The 18,407-nt window shown below is 40.0% G+C and overlaps 1 protein-coding gene across 1 annotated transcript in view; it reads right to left on the reverse strand.

Moving 5' to 3' along the window:
- The window catches only part of ITIH5 (inter-alpha-trypsin inhibitor heavy chain 5), a 95,262-nt gene extending 77,744 nt beyond the window's left edge, over positions 1 to 17,518 (reverse strand). Inside the window, 2 exon segments of the mRNA XM_037510582.2 lie at positions 6,981 to 7,025; positions 17,352 to 17,518. Coding sequence (XP_037366479.1) covers positions 6,981 to 7,025; positions 17,352 to 17,441 — 135 coding nt within the window. The 5' untranslated portion in view covers positions 17,442 to 17,518.
- Between the last annotated feature and the right edge of the window lie 889 nt (positions 17,519 to 18,407).

Below are 18,407 nucleotides of genomic sequence, written 5' to 3' on the forward strand. Positions count from 1 at the left end.
GAATGTACTAGAATTTTCCACAATATTACATCAAGCATAGTTTATGGACTCAAGAGACAGGCTGAGAAAAGTTCCAAGAAACTATTTTAGTTTTACTGCTTCTGCCCAGTAACTCTGTTCCCATAGGATCCCCTGCTGTTACTCACACTTCAGAGTCCTTGCATTCCTGTGACAGCATTCTCAATCCACACTCTACTCAAGTCACTGGTGGGTTAATCCTACTCCCCAAGGCTACCCAGCCCTTATCCTTGCCCTTCCTAGGTTGTAAACACATGGAGAAAAAGGATCATGGCTTATTCCTCTTATTGTTTAATCATAGAGTGAAATTCAGAAAACATTTATGGAATTGAAAGTTCTGACTCTTGGGCAATTAGAGGAACGTGTATAGCTCCAAGAAAGAAATAACAACAAAGCAGTATTTATTAAGCATTACTATAGACTAAGCTCTATGAAGGATTGGGAAAAAAATATTACACATGGTTCCTTTTCTAGGGAATTTATGATCACATTGGGAAAGAAGTGCAAAAAATACAAAGTATCATAGGAAGATAGAGGTGTTTGTGTGTTTGTGTGTATGTGTGTGTATTTACTTTACTTACTGTCTATAAGAGCATCCAGAATTTCAAAGAAAGAAAGAGAAATATGTGAGGTGTATAAAAGAAAGGTTTTAAAGTAGATGTAGAATATGTATGTAATGAAAGAGAAGAAAAAGAACATTCTTAAAAACACAAAAGACACAGAAGTAGAAATGAACCATAGCACATCCATGAAACAAGGAATAGTGCAGTTTACTCAGAAAGGATGGTACATTGTGGGAAGAATATTGAACAGGTGAAAATAGTCAGGAAGTGGAAAACCCCTAAAAGTGAAGCACAGAGTTTGGAATGGCAGAGGTTCAAGAATATGTGCCATAAAAGGAAGCTATAAAACAGTTGCTTCAATTTTTCCCAATGCACAGTTCTTAAAACTCCCATATGCTTCCCATATTTATAGTGAATTCGTTATTTCATTTGGGGATGTCAACTGGAAAATAAGGGGCAAAAATCAAATCTTCCTGTGACATCATAATTTCTTCATTATTTTTCCTACAAAGGCTAAACAGATGGAAAAGCAATTTGAGGCAGGGAGTGTCTTAATTAGCTACTCGAGGGACCAAAGGTTTCTGTGTGACTCATTTGAGTCACTTAAAATCAAGCCACCCAGAGGATGTCCTAAATTACCCAGGATGCCATCTGGAAATCCAACTGAGGAATGTTTGCAACGGCACTTGCCAGAACTCAGGCTTCTCACCAGAAGGTTAACCTTTTGTTGTTTAATTCTGGTCTAACATTTCTTCACAATCATTAGAAAAAAGAATTTTGGAGATGGCACCTTCAAAACCATCTAACTCAACTCTCCCTGACTTATAAAAAGAAGTTTAATGGGTGGTAGTTGGCTGACTTGGAATGTAGAGATTTTACTAGACCTTAATCATCCCTCTCCTTTTTAAGAAAACAATATTACCCAAATTGTTATTCCAAGACACAGAAGTCCTCTAGAAGAGGCACCCCCAATGCTGAATTGTCCACCTTGGGGAAATAGTTTTACCCATTCAGAGACAGGGTGTGCCATCAGCTCTGAAATACCTGTTTGTGGAAATAAATCCTACTTAGCAGTACTGTATATGGTTAAAGGAAAGGATGAAATGCAGTTATCACTTTGGGGTAAACAAAAAACCTACTCTCCACATATCCTAAAAATAGATAACCCATGATGAGATCAGAGTTGGGACTAGGAAGAGAGATCATATATAACAAGCCATCAGTGCAGTAACGAAACCCAACACCATGCTACCAGCTCCATTGACTATATTTTCTTTCTTTCTTTTTTTTTTTTTGTGGGACCCTCGCCAGTGGCCAGGAATCGAACTGGCGCTGCAGAGGCTGCGGGCAGCCTTGCAGCCCAGCGCTCAACCGCTGCGCCACCAGGGGAGGGCCCTTGACTATATTTTCTATATCCTTGAAGCTCTGGCATTTAGGACCTTGATCCTAGAGAAACAGCCCCTCCCAGAGCTAGTTAATCCCAGAGATAGCAAAAGACTTGCCTGCAAGTACTCTTTCCACATATAACCAGCACTCACACACCCAATACCCCCTTTATCACATACACACCAAGCCAATATTACCCCTGCTCTAAATCACCCAAGATCACTGGATAACTAGGGACCACTCCAATAGTCCAGAGCCTGCCAAAATTGTTCAATCTCTCTTATCTTAAACTTACTCAGAATATCTGACCTGACTCACCAATTCCTTCCTGCAAAAACATCCATAAAAGCTCCAGGTCACGCTCTCCCCTCTCTCCCTTTGCCTCTTGTCTGATCCTGGGTTTCCTGTGCAGCCTGCATGGCAAAGCCTTGCCTCCTGTTCTAGGAATCTGTGAATATCAACCTCTTTCCTCACGATCATTTCTGGTTCTACATGTCTCAACATACCTGCTTAAAACAAAACCTCCGTACAAATTAGACTACCTATATGAAGGAGAGGTTCAGACATGACCCTTTCCATCAGAAGTTTACTAATGACAGTGAATTGTTTTAGGAAAATCAGCTCAGTATCTGTGAAGGAAGCATGAAGATTCATATACAAAGATACCCCTGCTTTTCAAAATATAAATGCCTTTTTATGCATGAGATGCCTGAAACCTTCATAAAAGGGGTGCCTAATTAATTGGGAATGAACTCAGGCAAATCCCTGTGGTACGTGAACTGGCAGTGATAGGAGAGTACCAGCTGTTGCCACCCACATTCTACTCGTTAATTAGAAAACATTCAGAGACCTTCAAACTTGTGTGGTGTGGGTAGAGGATAAAATGTAAGGAGACTAATAGGGTAAACTGAGGCTAAAGAGGGAGGCAGGAGCCAGATTACACGGGGTCTAACGTGTCCTAAGGAGAACTGCAAATTAAAGAATTTACAAAAGACAGTGACACAATCAGATCTACAGCTGGAAAAATCATTCTGATATCAGCTGGATGGGTAAGTAAAGTTCATGTTAAAAATATACATATACTACGTGTACAAGTAAGATTTAACATTCCTAGAGCCCCCCTAAGAAAATCTAAGAGATCACATAAATAGTCTAAGGCAAAGAAAATCTTTGTAGCCAAGAATGAAAACTCAGAGGTGGTGAATAAAAATAAATGTAGCTAATACTTAGAAACTTTAAACATTTATATGACATGCAGAACATAAATGAAGGTAATAGACACAAGACAGATGTATTTGTCTTTTTTGCCTCTCTCTGCCCACCTTCAGAATGCCATCTACAAAGGACAGGATCTTTTTTTTTTGCTTCATTTATTGCTATATTCCCAATGCCTAGAACAATGCTCAGTAGTAGAAAGCATTCAAAAAAAAATATTTGTTGAATGACTGAATATGGGCATGCAGTTCTTGCTGGAAGACTATTACCCATCAGGCTCTAATATTTCTGCACATTTTGCAAGCAGAGACATGACCAGTCTTTGTTTTGCACTATCTTTTCAAGATGCTTAGGTTGTGACTGGCTTTAGAAAAGGAGGTAGGGTCTTCCTTTAGAGCAAAGGGCAAGTTGATTCAATATCCAGAATATTAAAGAGAATGCTTCTCTCTGGAATCAAATATGAGGGAGGATTAGTGTTCATTCTAAAAGAGTCAGGTTCCTCTCACATGATCAACCAACCACACATAACCCTCTCTGTTTCATCTTAGGGGAAGTGGACTTGAGGAATACGCGCAAATGTGGAAATGCTACTGCTACTACTGAGAAATAAATCAACCTTTGAATTAGACCCAGGAGTCTGTTGTTTTTTGGGTTTTTTTTTAATTGTATTATTTTTATTAAGGTTACATTGGTTTGCAACATTGTATATGATTTAGAGATACAGGTTTCCACTTCTGTAGATGTAAGTTAGCACAAAACACCCAGCACCAAAACACCCATAATCCTCTACCATCGTCCATTGAGCCCATGTGTTCTATATTACACCTTCTCCCCTTCTATCCATGACTTTGCAATTAGATTTTGATGATTTGTTTTGGTCTAGTTTTACCTATTCCTTTTTTGTCTATCTTTGTTCCTTTGTTTCACCTCTTTATATTCCACATATGAATGAAATAATCTGGTGTAGTCTTTCTCCTTCTGACTTCAATCACTCAGCATAATCCTTTCCAGTTCAATACACGTCACAAATGAAAGATTTCATCTTTTTTGTAGTTGAGTATATATACCATATATATTGTGTATATATACCATATCTTCTTTATCCACTCATCTGCCACTGGGTACTTAGGTAGTTTCCATAACTTCGTTATTGTAAATAGTGCTGCAATGAACATAGGAGTGCACAGATCCCTTCAGTGTCTTTGTATTCTTCAGATCAATATCTAAGAGTAGAATTGCTGGATTAGGTGGTATATCTATTTTTAATTTTTTTTATTTTATATATATTTTTACATCATTTTTCATTTTTGCACAATGTATGCATTTTCATCTTGGTTATAGTCCCCATACAATTTCCACCTCCCTTGTTTTGATCCTACTCCCTCCTCCTCACCCGGTAGTGTGTCTCTGGTTTATAGTTGCTTGTTGATTTTATTTTGAGAAACTTCCATACTGTTTGCCATAGAGGCTGAAACAGTCACATTCCCACCAACAGTGTACAAGGGTTCCTTTTCCCCACACTCTCACCAACACATGTTGTTTCTGATCTTTTTGATATGAGCCATTCTCACAGGTGTAAGGTAATATTTCGTTGTGGCTTTGATTTGCTTTTCCCTGATGTAAGGGATGATGAATATTTTTTCATAAGCCTGTTGTCTATCTGTATTTCATCTTTGGAGAAGTACTATTTAACTCTTCTGTCTATATTTTGATTGGGTTATTTGTTTGGCATTGTTGAGTTGTATGAGTTCTCTGTAGATCTTGGATATAATCCCCTTGCAGATATATGGTATACAAATTTTTTCTCCCATTCCATAAGGTGTCTTTTAATTTTAGTAGAAACTTCTTTTCACTGTCCAAAAATTTCTGTTTGATACAGTCCCATTTGTTAATTTTTGTTTTGGTTTTCCTTGCCATTGTAGTCAAATCCTCAAAGATAACCCTGAAGCAAATATCATGGAGTGTTTTGCCTTTGTTTTTTTCTGTGTTTCATGGTTTCAGGTATTCTATGCAAGTTTTTAATCCATTTTGAATTATTATGTATTGGATAAGGTAGTAGTTTAGTTTCATTCTTTTGCTTGTGGCTGTCCAGTTCTCACAACACCATTTGTTGAAGGATTTTCCTTTCTCCGTGGTATCCTCTTGACTCCTTTGTCATAGATTAACTGACTATATAAGTGTAGTTTTATTTTTGGGCTCTCAATTCTATCACTTTGGTCTGTGAGTCTATTTTTGTTCCAATGCCATACTGTTTTGATTACTATAGCACTGTAGTACAGAATGAAGCCTGGGGGCATGACTATTCTTTTTCATTAGAATCACTTCCTTTGTTACATTCATTCCTAGGTATTTAATTCTTTTTAATTTAATTATAAGTGGGATTGCTTTCTTGATTTGTTTTTCCTCTGGTTTGTTATTTGCATATATGAATGCAACAGATTTTTTGCATATTGATTTTGTAGGCTGCCACTTCACTATACTGACTTATTGTTTTTAATGTTTTTTAGTGGAGTCTTATAGGGTTTTCTATGTATCTCATCAGATGGTCTGCAAAAAGTAATAATTTTAACTCCTCTTTCCCAATTTGATTTCTTTTATCTTTCCCTTGCCTAAATAAGGCACATCCTGTTTTCTGTCAATATTCATGAAATTACATCTTATCTTGACTCTACAATTCTTATCATGCTTATGTTTACATTTGTCTGTCTAAGATTATGTGAACATGAAGTAAAACATGAAAGAATGAATGCAGGGCTAACAAACTTGGGTCATAGGGGCAGGACTGGAAGGATTGGGGAAGGAAAGTAGAAAGAGGAAGTTCAGTTAAAAATGACAAAAATACCAACAAAGAGGGTTATAATTGTGACATTGGTGATAATAAATCTAGAATTGATTCAAACACCAGCTAGGTTTTGGGAGAGCTTGGATATATGTCTTCTCCCTAAAGAATGGCTTGTAAATGCACACCTGAGAGCCTGAAGGTATGTCCCCATATTTTTATATCACTGCATGCACATTAGTGAACAAGACTCAGATAGTTTCAAATAAGCTCTCAGGTTTTCTGAACATCTGCCCAAGTTGCAGTCTCTTGACCTTGCCCAACCCTTATCACATGGTGCTTCAATCGACAAAAGTAAAATCTTTGGTGCTGTGATTGTTTACTTCACAACCAAGTCTTTTTTCCCTTGTGTAAGAAGGTGATAAAAAAAAAAGTGAAGGTTAATTTAGGGGTGTGTGTGTGTGTGTGTGTGTGTGTATTTGTGTGTGTGTGTTTAAGGCTTTTGAAATGCCATACTTTGTCCTTATAGTCTTACCAAAGTTATCAGGTCTCTTTTCAGGGAAAAAAAAATCATTTAAAGAAAGTCTTATTGGGGGCCTCCCTGGGCGCAGGGGTTAAAGAGACAGCGCTATCAAGCTATCGCCAGCACTGCAGCATGAGTTCAATCCCCAAGAAGCTAACCCACGTGGCGCAGCAGACCTCTCCTTCAGCCATGTATTTCAGTAGATCTGCCTGTTCCGCTCCCCACTCTCTCTGGTGAATCCTCTCACATATCACCCCACCCCCGCACCTCTGGCTTATACCCCAGTTCTTGTATGCATAAATAAATAAATCTTTAAAAAGAAGTCTTATTTTTAGAAAGTCTTAATTTTTAAAAGCTGGGCTGTTGCATGTTAGAATTCATCTATAAGCAACTTTGTAAGCTTTGAGAAGTTGCCAGCAAATCTAGTGGCTGATTCAAAATACAGAGAGAATAGACATGAAACAGACTTTCAAGATGAATCAATGATGATACCTACCAGCCTTTGCAACAGCCTGACTTGTCTTGGAAATCTGAGTCCAACCTACAAGAGGAGAAGAATCATGAATTATTATTGTGGCATCATTCCTAAAGAGCTATATGAGAATCATTCAAAGTGATTCAAATCACAAAACAGACTACCCAACCCGAAGAACAGTTTTGACCTTTGATCCAGGCCAGGATTCTAATTCATCCCTCTTAAACCTGGTTGACTGCTTATACCAGGAGGTCGCACTACCTTGTCATCTTACTGTTCCTAAATCTGTTAGAGGAGTTTTTCAGGAGTTCACTGAAATATCACATATTGCATCTGTTACTTTAAGTGAATATTGGCTCACTCTTATTCTGATGGGCTCATTTATTCAACTCAAAGTCCAGGAAACTCTGGAAGCAAAACTGAACTTACCTTAGATTTTTTTAATATTTATTTTCCCACTTGTAGGAGTATGGTGAGGGGTGAGCATGGGAAGATGATAAAATTATCTTTAAAAAAAAATCACATTACTAATTAACCAGTCCCTAAGGACCATTTAAAAAGTCTTAGCAGGTTGTTGAACATTATGCATGACTAATCACTGTTTAGATACCAGAAGTGTTAACTAGTAATAAATTATCCTCTCTAGAGGGCAATTTGACAATTTTGATGAAAAACTTGAAAAATATGACTAGATTTTCTGTATCGTTCTTCAAGAGTGTAAGTAAAAGTTTTTTTATTGTATTCACAGTTGTGGAACCATCACCACAATGAATTTAGAGCATTCTTATTATCCCAAAAGGAATCCTGTACCCCTTGAATGTCACCTTCCAGTCCCCAACTCTCCTAGGGAGCTAGACAACCACTGATCTACGTTGTCTCTATGAATTTTTCCTTCTGGACATTTCATATAAATGAAATCATACAATATGTGGTCTTTTATTTCTAAATTGTCTCACTTAGCATAATGTTTTCAAGGTACATCATTGTTGTGTCTTATGTTCATACTTCATTTTTTTAAAGTCTAAAAAACATTCCATTGCCTAGATAGACCATGTTTTTATTTACGCATTCACCAGTTGATGGCTCTTTGGCTATTACTATAATGTGTAACTTGCATGAACATTCATATGCAAGTCTTTGTGTTGGACATATGTTTTTATTTCCCTTAGGTAGATAGAAACTTAACTGAGTTGCTGAATTGCATAGTGAATTTAACTTACAAGAAATTGCCAACCTGTTTTCCAAAGTGGCTGCAATACTTCCCATTCCCACCAGTATGCATGTCTTTTAATTTAGAAATTCCACGTACAGAAAGGTCTCCTAATGCGGGCACGGGGACCAGTCAAAATATAAATGTACAAGAAATTCTGTGTGACTTTTAAAATAGCTGTTAATAATTGGAAATTAGGGCCTCCCCAGTGGCACAGTGGTTGAGCGCTGGGTTGCGAAGCTGCCCTCTACAGCACCGGTTCGATCCCCAGCCACCAGGCGAGGGTCCCACATGACGCACAGACCTCTCCTGCCACCCGCTGCTCCCCTCAGCAGTGTGCTTCATCAGTCTGCCTGTTCTGCTCCCCGCTCTGGCTCTGGTGAATTCTCTCACCCTCCCGCGCTTCTGACTGTACCCAGTGCTTGTATAAATAAATAAATAAATAAATAAATAACTAAATAAATAAATAAATAAATAAATCTTTTTAAAAAATTGGAAATTACTTAAAATATCCTTTTAATGTGTTTTGGTTAAATACATTATGATTTGTCAATTGGAATACAGCTGTTGAAAATAATGATGTGGGTCTATATTTATTAACATCAATAACTGGATATCAATTACTGGACTTCAGTGTTCTTTACCAAATACATCTCTAGCTATCTGCCACAAGAATTGCACTTCTGTCACCCTAGTGGGAAGGAGAGTCATATGACTGGCGCTGGCCAATAAGCAATAAGCCATAAATGTAAGTAACCCTTGTCACTTCTGGGTCAAATATTGAATTGCAATTGTGCAATCCTATACCACTGACCTTTCTCTCAAGCACAGTAATTAGCATGGTTTGAGATGCTACCCCATCAAATCCAAGTTCTCAAATGACTACAGTATACACAGTTGTTCCATAGCTAATCCAAAATGGACAAGTTATCTCAAGCAAGACTTGAAATTTAGGGGTTGTTCATTACCACAACATAACCTAGCCTATCCTGGCTGATACATTCATGACACATTTATAAGTGATGAATCAGGTGACAAAGGACTGTAGTTCATATTTTTGGTAAGTGTATGCTGGTATATGAACCAAAATGCCAGTGGCTATTACCAAAGACAGGTAAATTCTTTCTTTGCATTTTTCTATTTTAACCCTATTTTTGACAAAATGGCATACACTGTTTCCATAACAGAAAAACAAGAATGATATTTCCACTTGAAAAATGAAAATTATAACAAAATATTTTAATCCTTGCTTTTACTGATTCCCCCCAATGTACATATACTATTACAAATTACCATTATAGACCATTATCAAGCCTCGTGTTCTATAAAACACACAACAGAAAGAAATAGCACAGGATTTAGGTTGCTGTCCACCCTGACTCCAAATGGGAACCACACTTACTGTGAGGATAGCAGTTTCTATTTCTAAAATAGATGGGATATACAAGAGGCTGTCCAGGCAGAGGCCATAATAGTATCCTGGGTAAGGTCTTTGCCAGCTCTGAAGGTTCATCTCAAGTCTTTCCCTTTCTGACATTGTGGGCCATTTTCAGAAAGCTAGCCTAGCCCCTCACAGGTATTAAATTTACCAGTTGACCTTAAGTATTTTCTTTGAAGTCCCCTCCTTTATAAAGTAGGTTTTCCAAGAAAATAAACAAGATCTAAGGAGAACAAGAGATGTTGGTTTTTCATTTTTGAGATGACTATCTGACATCTCAGGGGATTACTCTGGCTACACTTCAATCCAAGTTTAAACTCAGATTGAACCATAATCAAAACTTCCTGGTACACACTGGTTCCCAACTAGTTGGCAATGGAAGTAACACCAATGTCAGCATCACTGTTTTTAGTTAAGAATTCTTGATTCCTTTTATTGTTTCAGGGTTTTCCCACTGCCTTTGTAAGAAAATGGGAGTGAGTGTAGATAACTGGCTCAAGTGAAATGTCAAGGACTACCTTGAAAGTAACCTCAGAGCTGTCACCAACCTGTTAGGGGTCTCTAGTCATTGACTTTAGAGAAACTTCAAATAAGTTTCTTTGCTCCTACAGAGCTAAGCTTGTTTCTCCAGCATCAAAAGAGAAGATGTCTGGACCACAGTATTTCTTGAGAAATAAAAGCCACAATCCCTGCATCCAGGACAATACTACCTAACGTGGAAGAAATAGACCCACAAAAATATAATATACAGGGAATTTTTATAAGTTACAAAGGAATGAGGAGGAAAAGAAGCATTCATGATGTTCATGAGTGACCATTAGTGACCACGTAATGGCGGTATGGCTGCAACTAGTTATGTAAGATGGTTGTTGGCATGGAATTAAAGGGGAGGAGAATTTAAAGGGAATCAGGTTTGATGTAGTAACAGTGTTGAGAAATAGCTGCATAAATCTACCACTCCCTCTTTAATATGTGTGAACCAAACACCTAGAGATAGGAGGATAGCCAAAGCTTTCCTTTGCACAAAGAATGTGACAATAACACTGTTTGGGCTGTAGAGTCGAGAATCTTCCCCATCTACCCCATCATCAGTTAGTCCAACTACTGGTAAAAAAAAATAATTCATAAATGTTCATAATTGGAATAGCAGGGATTATATATTTTTACCAGGATCTATCACAGCATCAGATCATGATAGAAAAGGAAGATAAATACCTTTAGAGCATTCCAAAATACCAGACAGTATCACTTATAAATGGAATATAGTGAACTATAACAAAAGGTCAGATAAAACCAAACCAACAACCAACACTAGAAATTTGATTGTAGAATTGAGGCTAATAGAGGGGGGAGCGGAGACCATTATGGGGAAGGGTCACAATTTAGTCCATGGGGGAGGACTATGGGTGTCTTGGTGATGGGTGTGGCAACACAGACCTGAAGGTATGATCCTATAACTCTAAATCATATGTCGTACTGTAACCCAACGTTAGCTCAGTTTTTCAAAAAAGCCCATAAATGGAAAAGATGATGGGTAGAGAGGAAAAATCTGTTCCAAATGCTGAGAGTGATTCTGCATATGCAGAACACTTACACTCTTTTGGTGTAGATGCTTTCACTTCCCAGGTTGGCTAAAAGAGAAACATAAAGGCAGGGTTCATGCCTTCTGCTCTTCCCCTTGAACTCTATCACTATGTCTGTGGTTCTAGGTCCTCTAACATCACTTAGACCATCAACTGACTGAAATCATGGGTTGTAAGAGGTTGTGTATATGGAATTTTCCACCAGTTGTTCCCCACTTCGTTAGTTTGTTCTGAAATCCTGAAACCAAGACTCAGGAACCTACATGTCAATTACCTCATAGATCTGTTATAAGACATTAAACAAAAGCAAAACTAAAGATTGGAGATGCCCTGGAGATGCCAGCTATCACCTGGGCTGAGAATAGTTGGTCTGGGATGATCCCCACTTGGGTAGTTCTATATCATCCACATAAACGTTTTCTCCCTTTGAAATAATGTTGTTCTAGATTTTGTTGTTATTGACCATTTGTGATGTGGGGGGGCATAACCTCAATAACAGGAGAAGAAGGGGGCTCCATGGTAGGGCAGGTGGTTGAGCGCAGCGCTGTGAAGCTGTCCACAGCCTCTGCAGCACAGGTTCGATCCCTGCCGACCTCAGAGCAACCCACATAGCAAGCAGACCTCTCCTGTCTCTCCCGCTGCTCCCCTCAGCAGTGTATTTCAGTCAGTCTGCCTGCTCTCTTCCCTGCTTTGTCTCTGGTGAATCCTCTCACCATCCTGCACATCTGGCCTGTACCCCAGTTCTTGTATAAATAAAATAAATCTTCAAAAAAAATAATGGGAGAAAAAGCCTAACTTGGGGATTTAAAATTCCAAATGATTTCCAGGCAGCTTTAAAAAAAAAAAAAAAAAAGCAACTGGCTTTGGGCAAGATGAGCATGCCCCATCTTTTTTCTTTTCTTCATCTTTTCTTCATCTTCATCTTCGCATGTGTCCATACAAAACGGACCTCAGTTGTGAGAAAACAATAAGGTAGCTCAGGATGCCCCCGGTTCCCCCAAAAGCTTAGGTTTTTATCCTGTGGCCCGTATTTCTAAAGAGACACTGATGTTTCTTAGATGCACAGAGTTTGCTAAATCTCCAGCTGGAATTCTGACAGTGTTAGGCAAAACTGCTCCAAGCCTTAGTATCCAGGGCTTTGAGAAGAGCACTAGTTAGGAAAGCGAAGCCATATACAACTTATCACCCAAATATCAGGGCTCCCCACCCTTTCTCTCCCCCTCTGCAAAGAAATAAGCTATGACTAGGAATGAGGAAATCTCTGGAACTCTCCCACGTTTCTCCTTCCCGGTTCAGCTTTCCATTGCAACAATTACACTGGTGCATATGAGGAAGACATACGGGGCAATCTGGAGCTCACAAAACCGTTTATTGACTTTACTTTTTAGAGAGTTAAAAATGGAGAGTTGTCTCCATTGTCTGTGTTTTCCCAAATGCAAAGATTTGGTTCTGAGTGAAATATTATTTTAAAAAGCAAAACTCCAGAAATTCTCCATTCAGGGATTAGGAAGGTACCACTACCATCCATGTGATACACAAGCAGTTACTGAACATTTTCTATGTGCCACCAATAAAAATCACATTTAAACAAATCACATTAAATTGTAACCATGAAAGAGGCTTGCTCTTTGGAGGTGTCATTGAGAACCTCCCTTTGGCATTTAGCACACCTGGGTCTAATCCAGAAGTGCACATGAGAGTGTGGACACATCACCTCTCTGGCTGGACTCAGTGACTCTCCTGGAAAGTAAGCACATTGAGACCTTCCTTGTAGTGGGTGTGCGAGACTTAACCAGGGGGTACAGGAATAATGAAGATAGCTAATATTACCTGACAGGTTACCTTATATAAATGCTTCACCTGAATGAGGTCATTTAATCTTCACAAACAACCATAAGAAGAAAAATGGGTTTATTATTTATAATATTCTATTGTTATTTAGAGGCCAAAAAATAAGCTTCAGGATCCATCACCTGGACAATCCCTTAACCACAGGTAACATTTGTGGACTTTGCCAGTTTGTCAAAATAAGTCATTTGTTGTGATTTGTTTTCATCTTAAATAAATGTCCACTTTAGTACTTAATTTTGCAGTCATAATTTGATTATTTTCTTCAAGAGGGTACTTCAATTTGTGTAAACTTCATCCTCTTCTCAAAGCCTAGATCCACCCCTGTTTATGAAATATGAACAGCTCTAGCTTGCAGATGATGAGACTGAGACACAGAGAGGTTAAGTTACTTGCCCAAATACACACAGCCAGTTAGTGGTGGGGCCTATATTTGGACCCACAACATTTTTCCACAAGGATGTCGCACACTGTCACATCATGCAGTCTGGAACATCTTGGCGTACTCCTCATCATAAATGTTAACATTTCTTATTATTTTTACTTAGAATCCTAGCAAATTCTCTGAGACATTATGGACACTAAAATATTTTGGTGGTTATTATCATTTTATAAATTTAAAATTTCTTTTATAATAATAGGAGCACAGCTCTATTCTTATTTAAGGAAATTATTAATTTGTAACATACAAAATATAAGTTCTACAACAGGCTGATTTTATGCTGTAATTTGTAAATTAATGGTTATTTCCTGAAAGAGTCTTTTAAAGCAGTATTATTCTAGTGTAGTCCACAAATCACCTGCATCAGAATAGTCTGGGCTCCACCCAAAACTAATGGATCTATTGATGGGGATGGGACTCAGGAATCTGAAGGATGAAGGAGCTCTCTGAGTGTCTATTTTCACAGGGAAGCTGGAAAACCACTGCCTATAGTAAGTCCCGCTATATGGTTAATATTGCTTTCAGAAGGGGGGGTGGGTAGAGGTAGGGTAGGAAAGAGCTTGAATCTAAGGTGTCATTCATAACATTACCTAGTAAGATAAATGATAAATAAAAATTGCAACACAAGCTAAAATGCAAGCTTAGGTGCAGTAAAAGGCATATACCATACACATTTAATATTTAACATTTATGTATAATTTTGAAGATCATAATTATTAAGAATAAAGGACTAACTATATTGCCAGCTACTAGTCTAAGCTTTAAGCATTTTAATTTTCTTAAACTTCAAAAACATTTTCAATTAAATAATCTCATCCCCATTCGAGAGCTGGGTAAGGAGAGGCTCTTAGACTTTAGGCACCTCTCTAGTTAATGCAGGGCCAGGATTCTGGCTCTGCAGTCATACATATACACAAACACACACAATTTTAAAAATAGAATAGGGGGAAAGGTAAAATTGCAAAGTTTTACAGAACTTGATGTGTTGGAGTTTGTTCTTATTAAGTCATTTTCAAGATGAATAAATAGTGCTACAGTTGAAGACAGCATGAAATCACTAATTTGGGTCAAACCCATGTTATTTCCATGCAGAAAGGTTTAGAGACTGTTAAGCCTACTTGGACTTGCAGATGTTGAAGCTTTAATCCCTCCTCTTAGTTCATAAAGAGAATCTTTGTTTCAGTTCTTCCCACACCCTTCTCTTTCCACATCCCCCCTCCCAAAGTTTCAAGATCTTTACCCTAAATTCCTTCCCTCAGCACTTCCATTGCCTAAGCCTAACAGCAAGAGCCAGCAGTAAGTGCCCACACCCTTCTGGTCACTTTAGGCATGTTAATACACCTATCCTCATAACACTGTTAAAGCCCAATTTAACAGAATTGGAAATTGAGGCACTGAGTTACTTGCCCAGCATCACAGAGCTGTTAAATAACCAAACCAGGAATCATGCCCAGGCAATCTGTCACTCAGGCCATGCCTTTATCCATTTACCAAAATATCTACCCTGTATTGAGTACCCACTGTGTATGGGTCTTTTCTACAAACTAGGAGCTGAAGCCTTACAAGTGTGCTTAAAAGGAGATACATCCTGCTGTGACCAGGCAAAAAGGAAGGCACATAGAGATTAAGCAACTTGTCCAGATCACACAACTGTAAATGACAAAGAAAAAGGCAGCCTTTCTCGCTGCATCTAAAGCCTGCACTTTTCTCCACTGCACCTCGCAGTTTCCTGGAATGTTCACTGGTTATTTTTCCTGACAAACTACAATAGAATGACCATGTCCCCCATTTGCAAATAAGCACATCTGAGAGGCAGAGTCAGCAAGAGAGAGCAATGTGACATGTGGTCAGATCCAGATCTGCTCCTCAAAACAAGGTGTGGGAAAGGAGAGAGAAGGTGTGCCTACTTATCATCTCCCCCCATCCTGAGAAACCATGCTTTAAATTAAGCATTTTAGACATAATTTGAATGATAACGTGTAAGCAGCATAAAGATACATAAATATAAACTTTACTGGGGAACAACCACTTCTCCACATAAGGTCTTCATGTTGATATTTATGTAAGCCTCATTTACACTTTTCAAAGAGCTTTTCTCTTCAAAGACATATTGAGAGTTCATATTTGCAAGGTTTTAGTCACCTGTGGTTAAGACATTTAAAAGACAAATTCTGGGGCCTCCCTTGTGGTGCAAGGGGTTAAGCACTGCACTAAGAAGCATCTGAAGCCTCTGCAGCACGAGTTTGATCCCCGGCCGGCCAGGGAGCAACGCACATGGCAAGGCAGACCTCTCCTGTCATGCCCGCTGCTCCCCTCAGCAGTGTATTTCATCAGTCTGCCTGTTCTGTTCCCCGCTCTGTCTCTGGTGAATCCTCTCACCCTCCTGCGCATCTGGCCTGTACCCAGGCTCTTGTATGCATAAATAAATAAATCTTTAAAAAAATAAAAACTAAAACAAAAATTCTACTTACCCCAAAAATACAAATACACTCATCCTAAGACATACATGTGCCCCCATGTTCACTGCAACATGATTCACAATAACCATGCATAAAGATGAGGCATATACACAATGGCATACTACCCAGCTATCGAATAAAAAGAGATGGAATAGCAAATCTACTATTTGCAACAACATGGATGAACCTAGAGGGCATGATGCTTAGTGAAATAAATCAGGTGGAGAGAGTCAAACACTATGTGATTTTACTCACATGTGGTACTTTAAAAACCAAAACAAATGAATGAACTATGTAAAACAAACAAACTTTAGACTAGAAAATCAAATTAGTGGTTAAAAGAAGGAAGGGGGCAGGGTGTGGGTGGGTAAATAGGGTAATTGGGTTTAATTGTATGGTGAAGGATAGAATTGGACTTTTAGTGGTGAACTTGATGTTGTATATACACATGCTGATTTTCCATGATGTACACTTGAAACTTATCATGTAATGTGATTTCAATTGAAAAAAAATAAACAAAACAAATAAATAGACACAAACTCTGGCACCGAATTAACTAGGGGAAACCAAATCATTTGGTTTAGGGTCCTTTACACTGACAAACCATTGACAAGACCCAAATGCGAAAGTCAGGTTCTCCCAGTTTTCAGATGGAAAAGTCTGAGCTTTGGGAGAGTTTGGAACTTTTTTCAGATTGTCCTTGCTCTTGAAACTCCCAGGAACAACAGTAGCAACACTCCATCCCACACGTGCTTCTTAAAGAAACTTGGGGTTAACTTGGGGTTCAAGCTCGGCAATGAACAACAAAATTAACCAAATAGAAGTCTGCACAGACAACAGGAGGCAATGATTCTGCAGAACTTTGAAATGCCAGACACAGTTCTGGAGGAAACAGCACCATACGGACTCTCCCCATGAGTTATCAATAGACTGGGAAGCTCCCTGGCAGAAGGTTGGGGGAAGGAGATGGGGCGACGCCTCCTTTCCTGGTTTCCAGGACCGATTTAAAGAGGCCTTTCCAGGGGCATCCCTGGTGGCACAAGGGGGTAAGCACCGCACTATGAATCAATCCAACAGCCTCTGCAGCACAAGTTCAATTCTCGGCCGGCCAGGGAGCTACCCACCCCGTGCAGCAGACCTCTCCTCTCCCACCTGCTGCTCCCCTCAGCAGTGTATTTCAGTCCGTCTGCCTGTTCTGTTCCCCACTCTGTCTCTGGTGAATTCTCTCATCTCCCACATCTCTGGTCTGTACCCCAGTTCTTATATGCATAAATAAATAAATCTTTAAAGAAAAAAATAAAGAGGCCTTTCCAGCAGCCACCGGCCCCAAGGAGGACATGGGAAGGCACAGCAGCGCGCAACCCGGGGGGCCCTCCGTTGGTCCCCACCTCTCTCCTCAGATGTCCACTTACTTGCTCCGAAGTGCCATCCCAGCCCCGCGCCTCTTCCACCGACCCAGCGCAGAGCTGCAGCCCCACGCACAGCCCCAGCAGCAGGAGCATGACGGGGCGAGGCGCGGAGGCCACAGCTGGGACGCGCGCAGGGACAGCGCTCCGGGCTCGGCCACGACCGCCGCGCTCCGGGAACAGCGCTCGGAGCTCCGCGGCGGGATGCGCGCGCACAGACGGCGCCGGGGCTCCACTGCTGAAGCTCACTGTCCGCCTCCCCGCGCCCCGGCTCCAGGCCACCTCGAGGGCCCCGCCCCGGGACCGCCCGGCGCAGCGGCCACGGGTTCAAGCCGGGTCCCCGTGGCTCCAGGGAGGAGGCTCCTACTGGCGGGGTCCCAGCTCACCCTCCTGCCGGTCCCTCCCAGCTCTTGCTCTCAGAGCTCGCCCAGACTCCCTGCCCTTACTTTCTTGGCCAGCTTCTTCCAGCGCGTGTGACATCTTGCTCAGGACCAGACTATTCTGTCTGAGCTTCCTATTCCGAGTCCACCTGCCACCAACCACCAACCCCCACAACTCCCAACCCCAATCGACTCTGCCTCTCCTGCATGTTATGTAATTCCTCTTCTAGGTCTTACTTAAATCTTGTCGCAGAGGGACTGCCCCCCCCACACCTGCTAAAAGCCTAGAACTCCCCCTAAAACCTAAAACCAATATGAGGAAACCTTCTTCCTTCTACCCAGAAAACAGCCCTGAAGCTTAGAAGCCAAGATTAAGGGATGTCACTGAGTTATTTGAGGCAGAAAGTGTCCCCTTTGATGCAGTTCGGTACAAAAAGGAGAAAGCTAGAAATAGAACTGTGTGGTAGTATTTCAGGGGTTTTGGTTATTAATGGAGAAAACTTAGGGCATTGTATATGCTAGTTACAAACTGTTGACAGTATTTCCATTTTCTTATAGGGAGGATTTTTTTACCAACCATCCCCACTGGCCACTTACAGTCCAGTAGCCATTGTTTTATTTGGTAGACGCTCAGAAGAGCTGGAGTGGCTTGTTTATTTCATTTCCCAGCAGACAATCTCCT

Source organism: Talpa occidentalis, unplaced genomic scaffold (assembly GCF_014898055.3).
Source record: "Talpa occidentalis isolate TD23 unplaced genomic scaffold, MPIMG_talOcc4v2.1 talOcc4.14, whole genome shotgun sequence".
Taxonomy (NCBI): domain Eukaryota; kingdom Metazoa; phylum Chordata; class Mammalia; order Eulipotyphla; family Talpidae; genus Talpa; species Talpa occidentalis.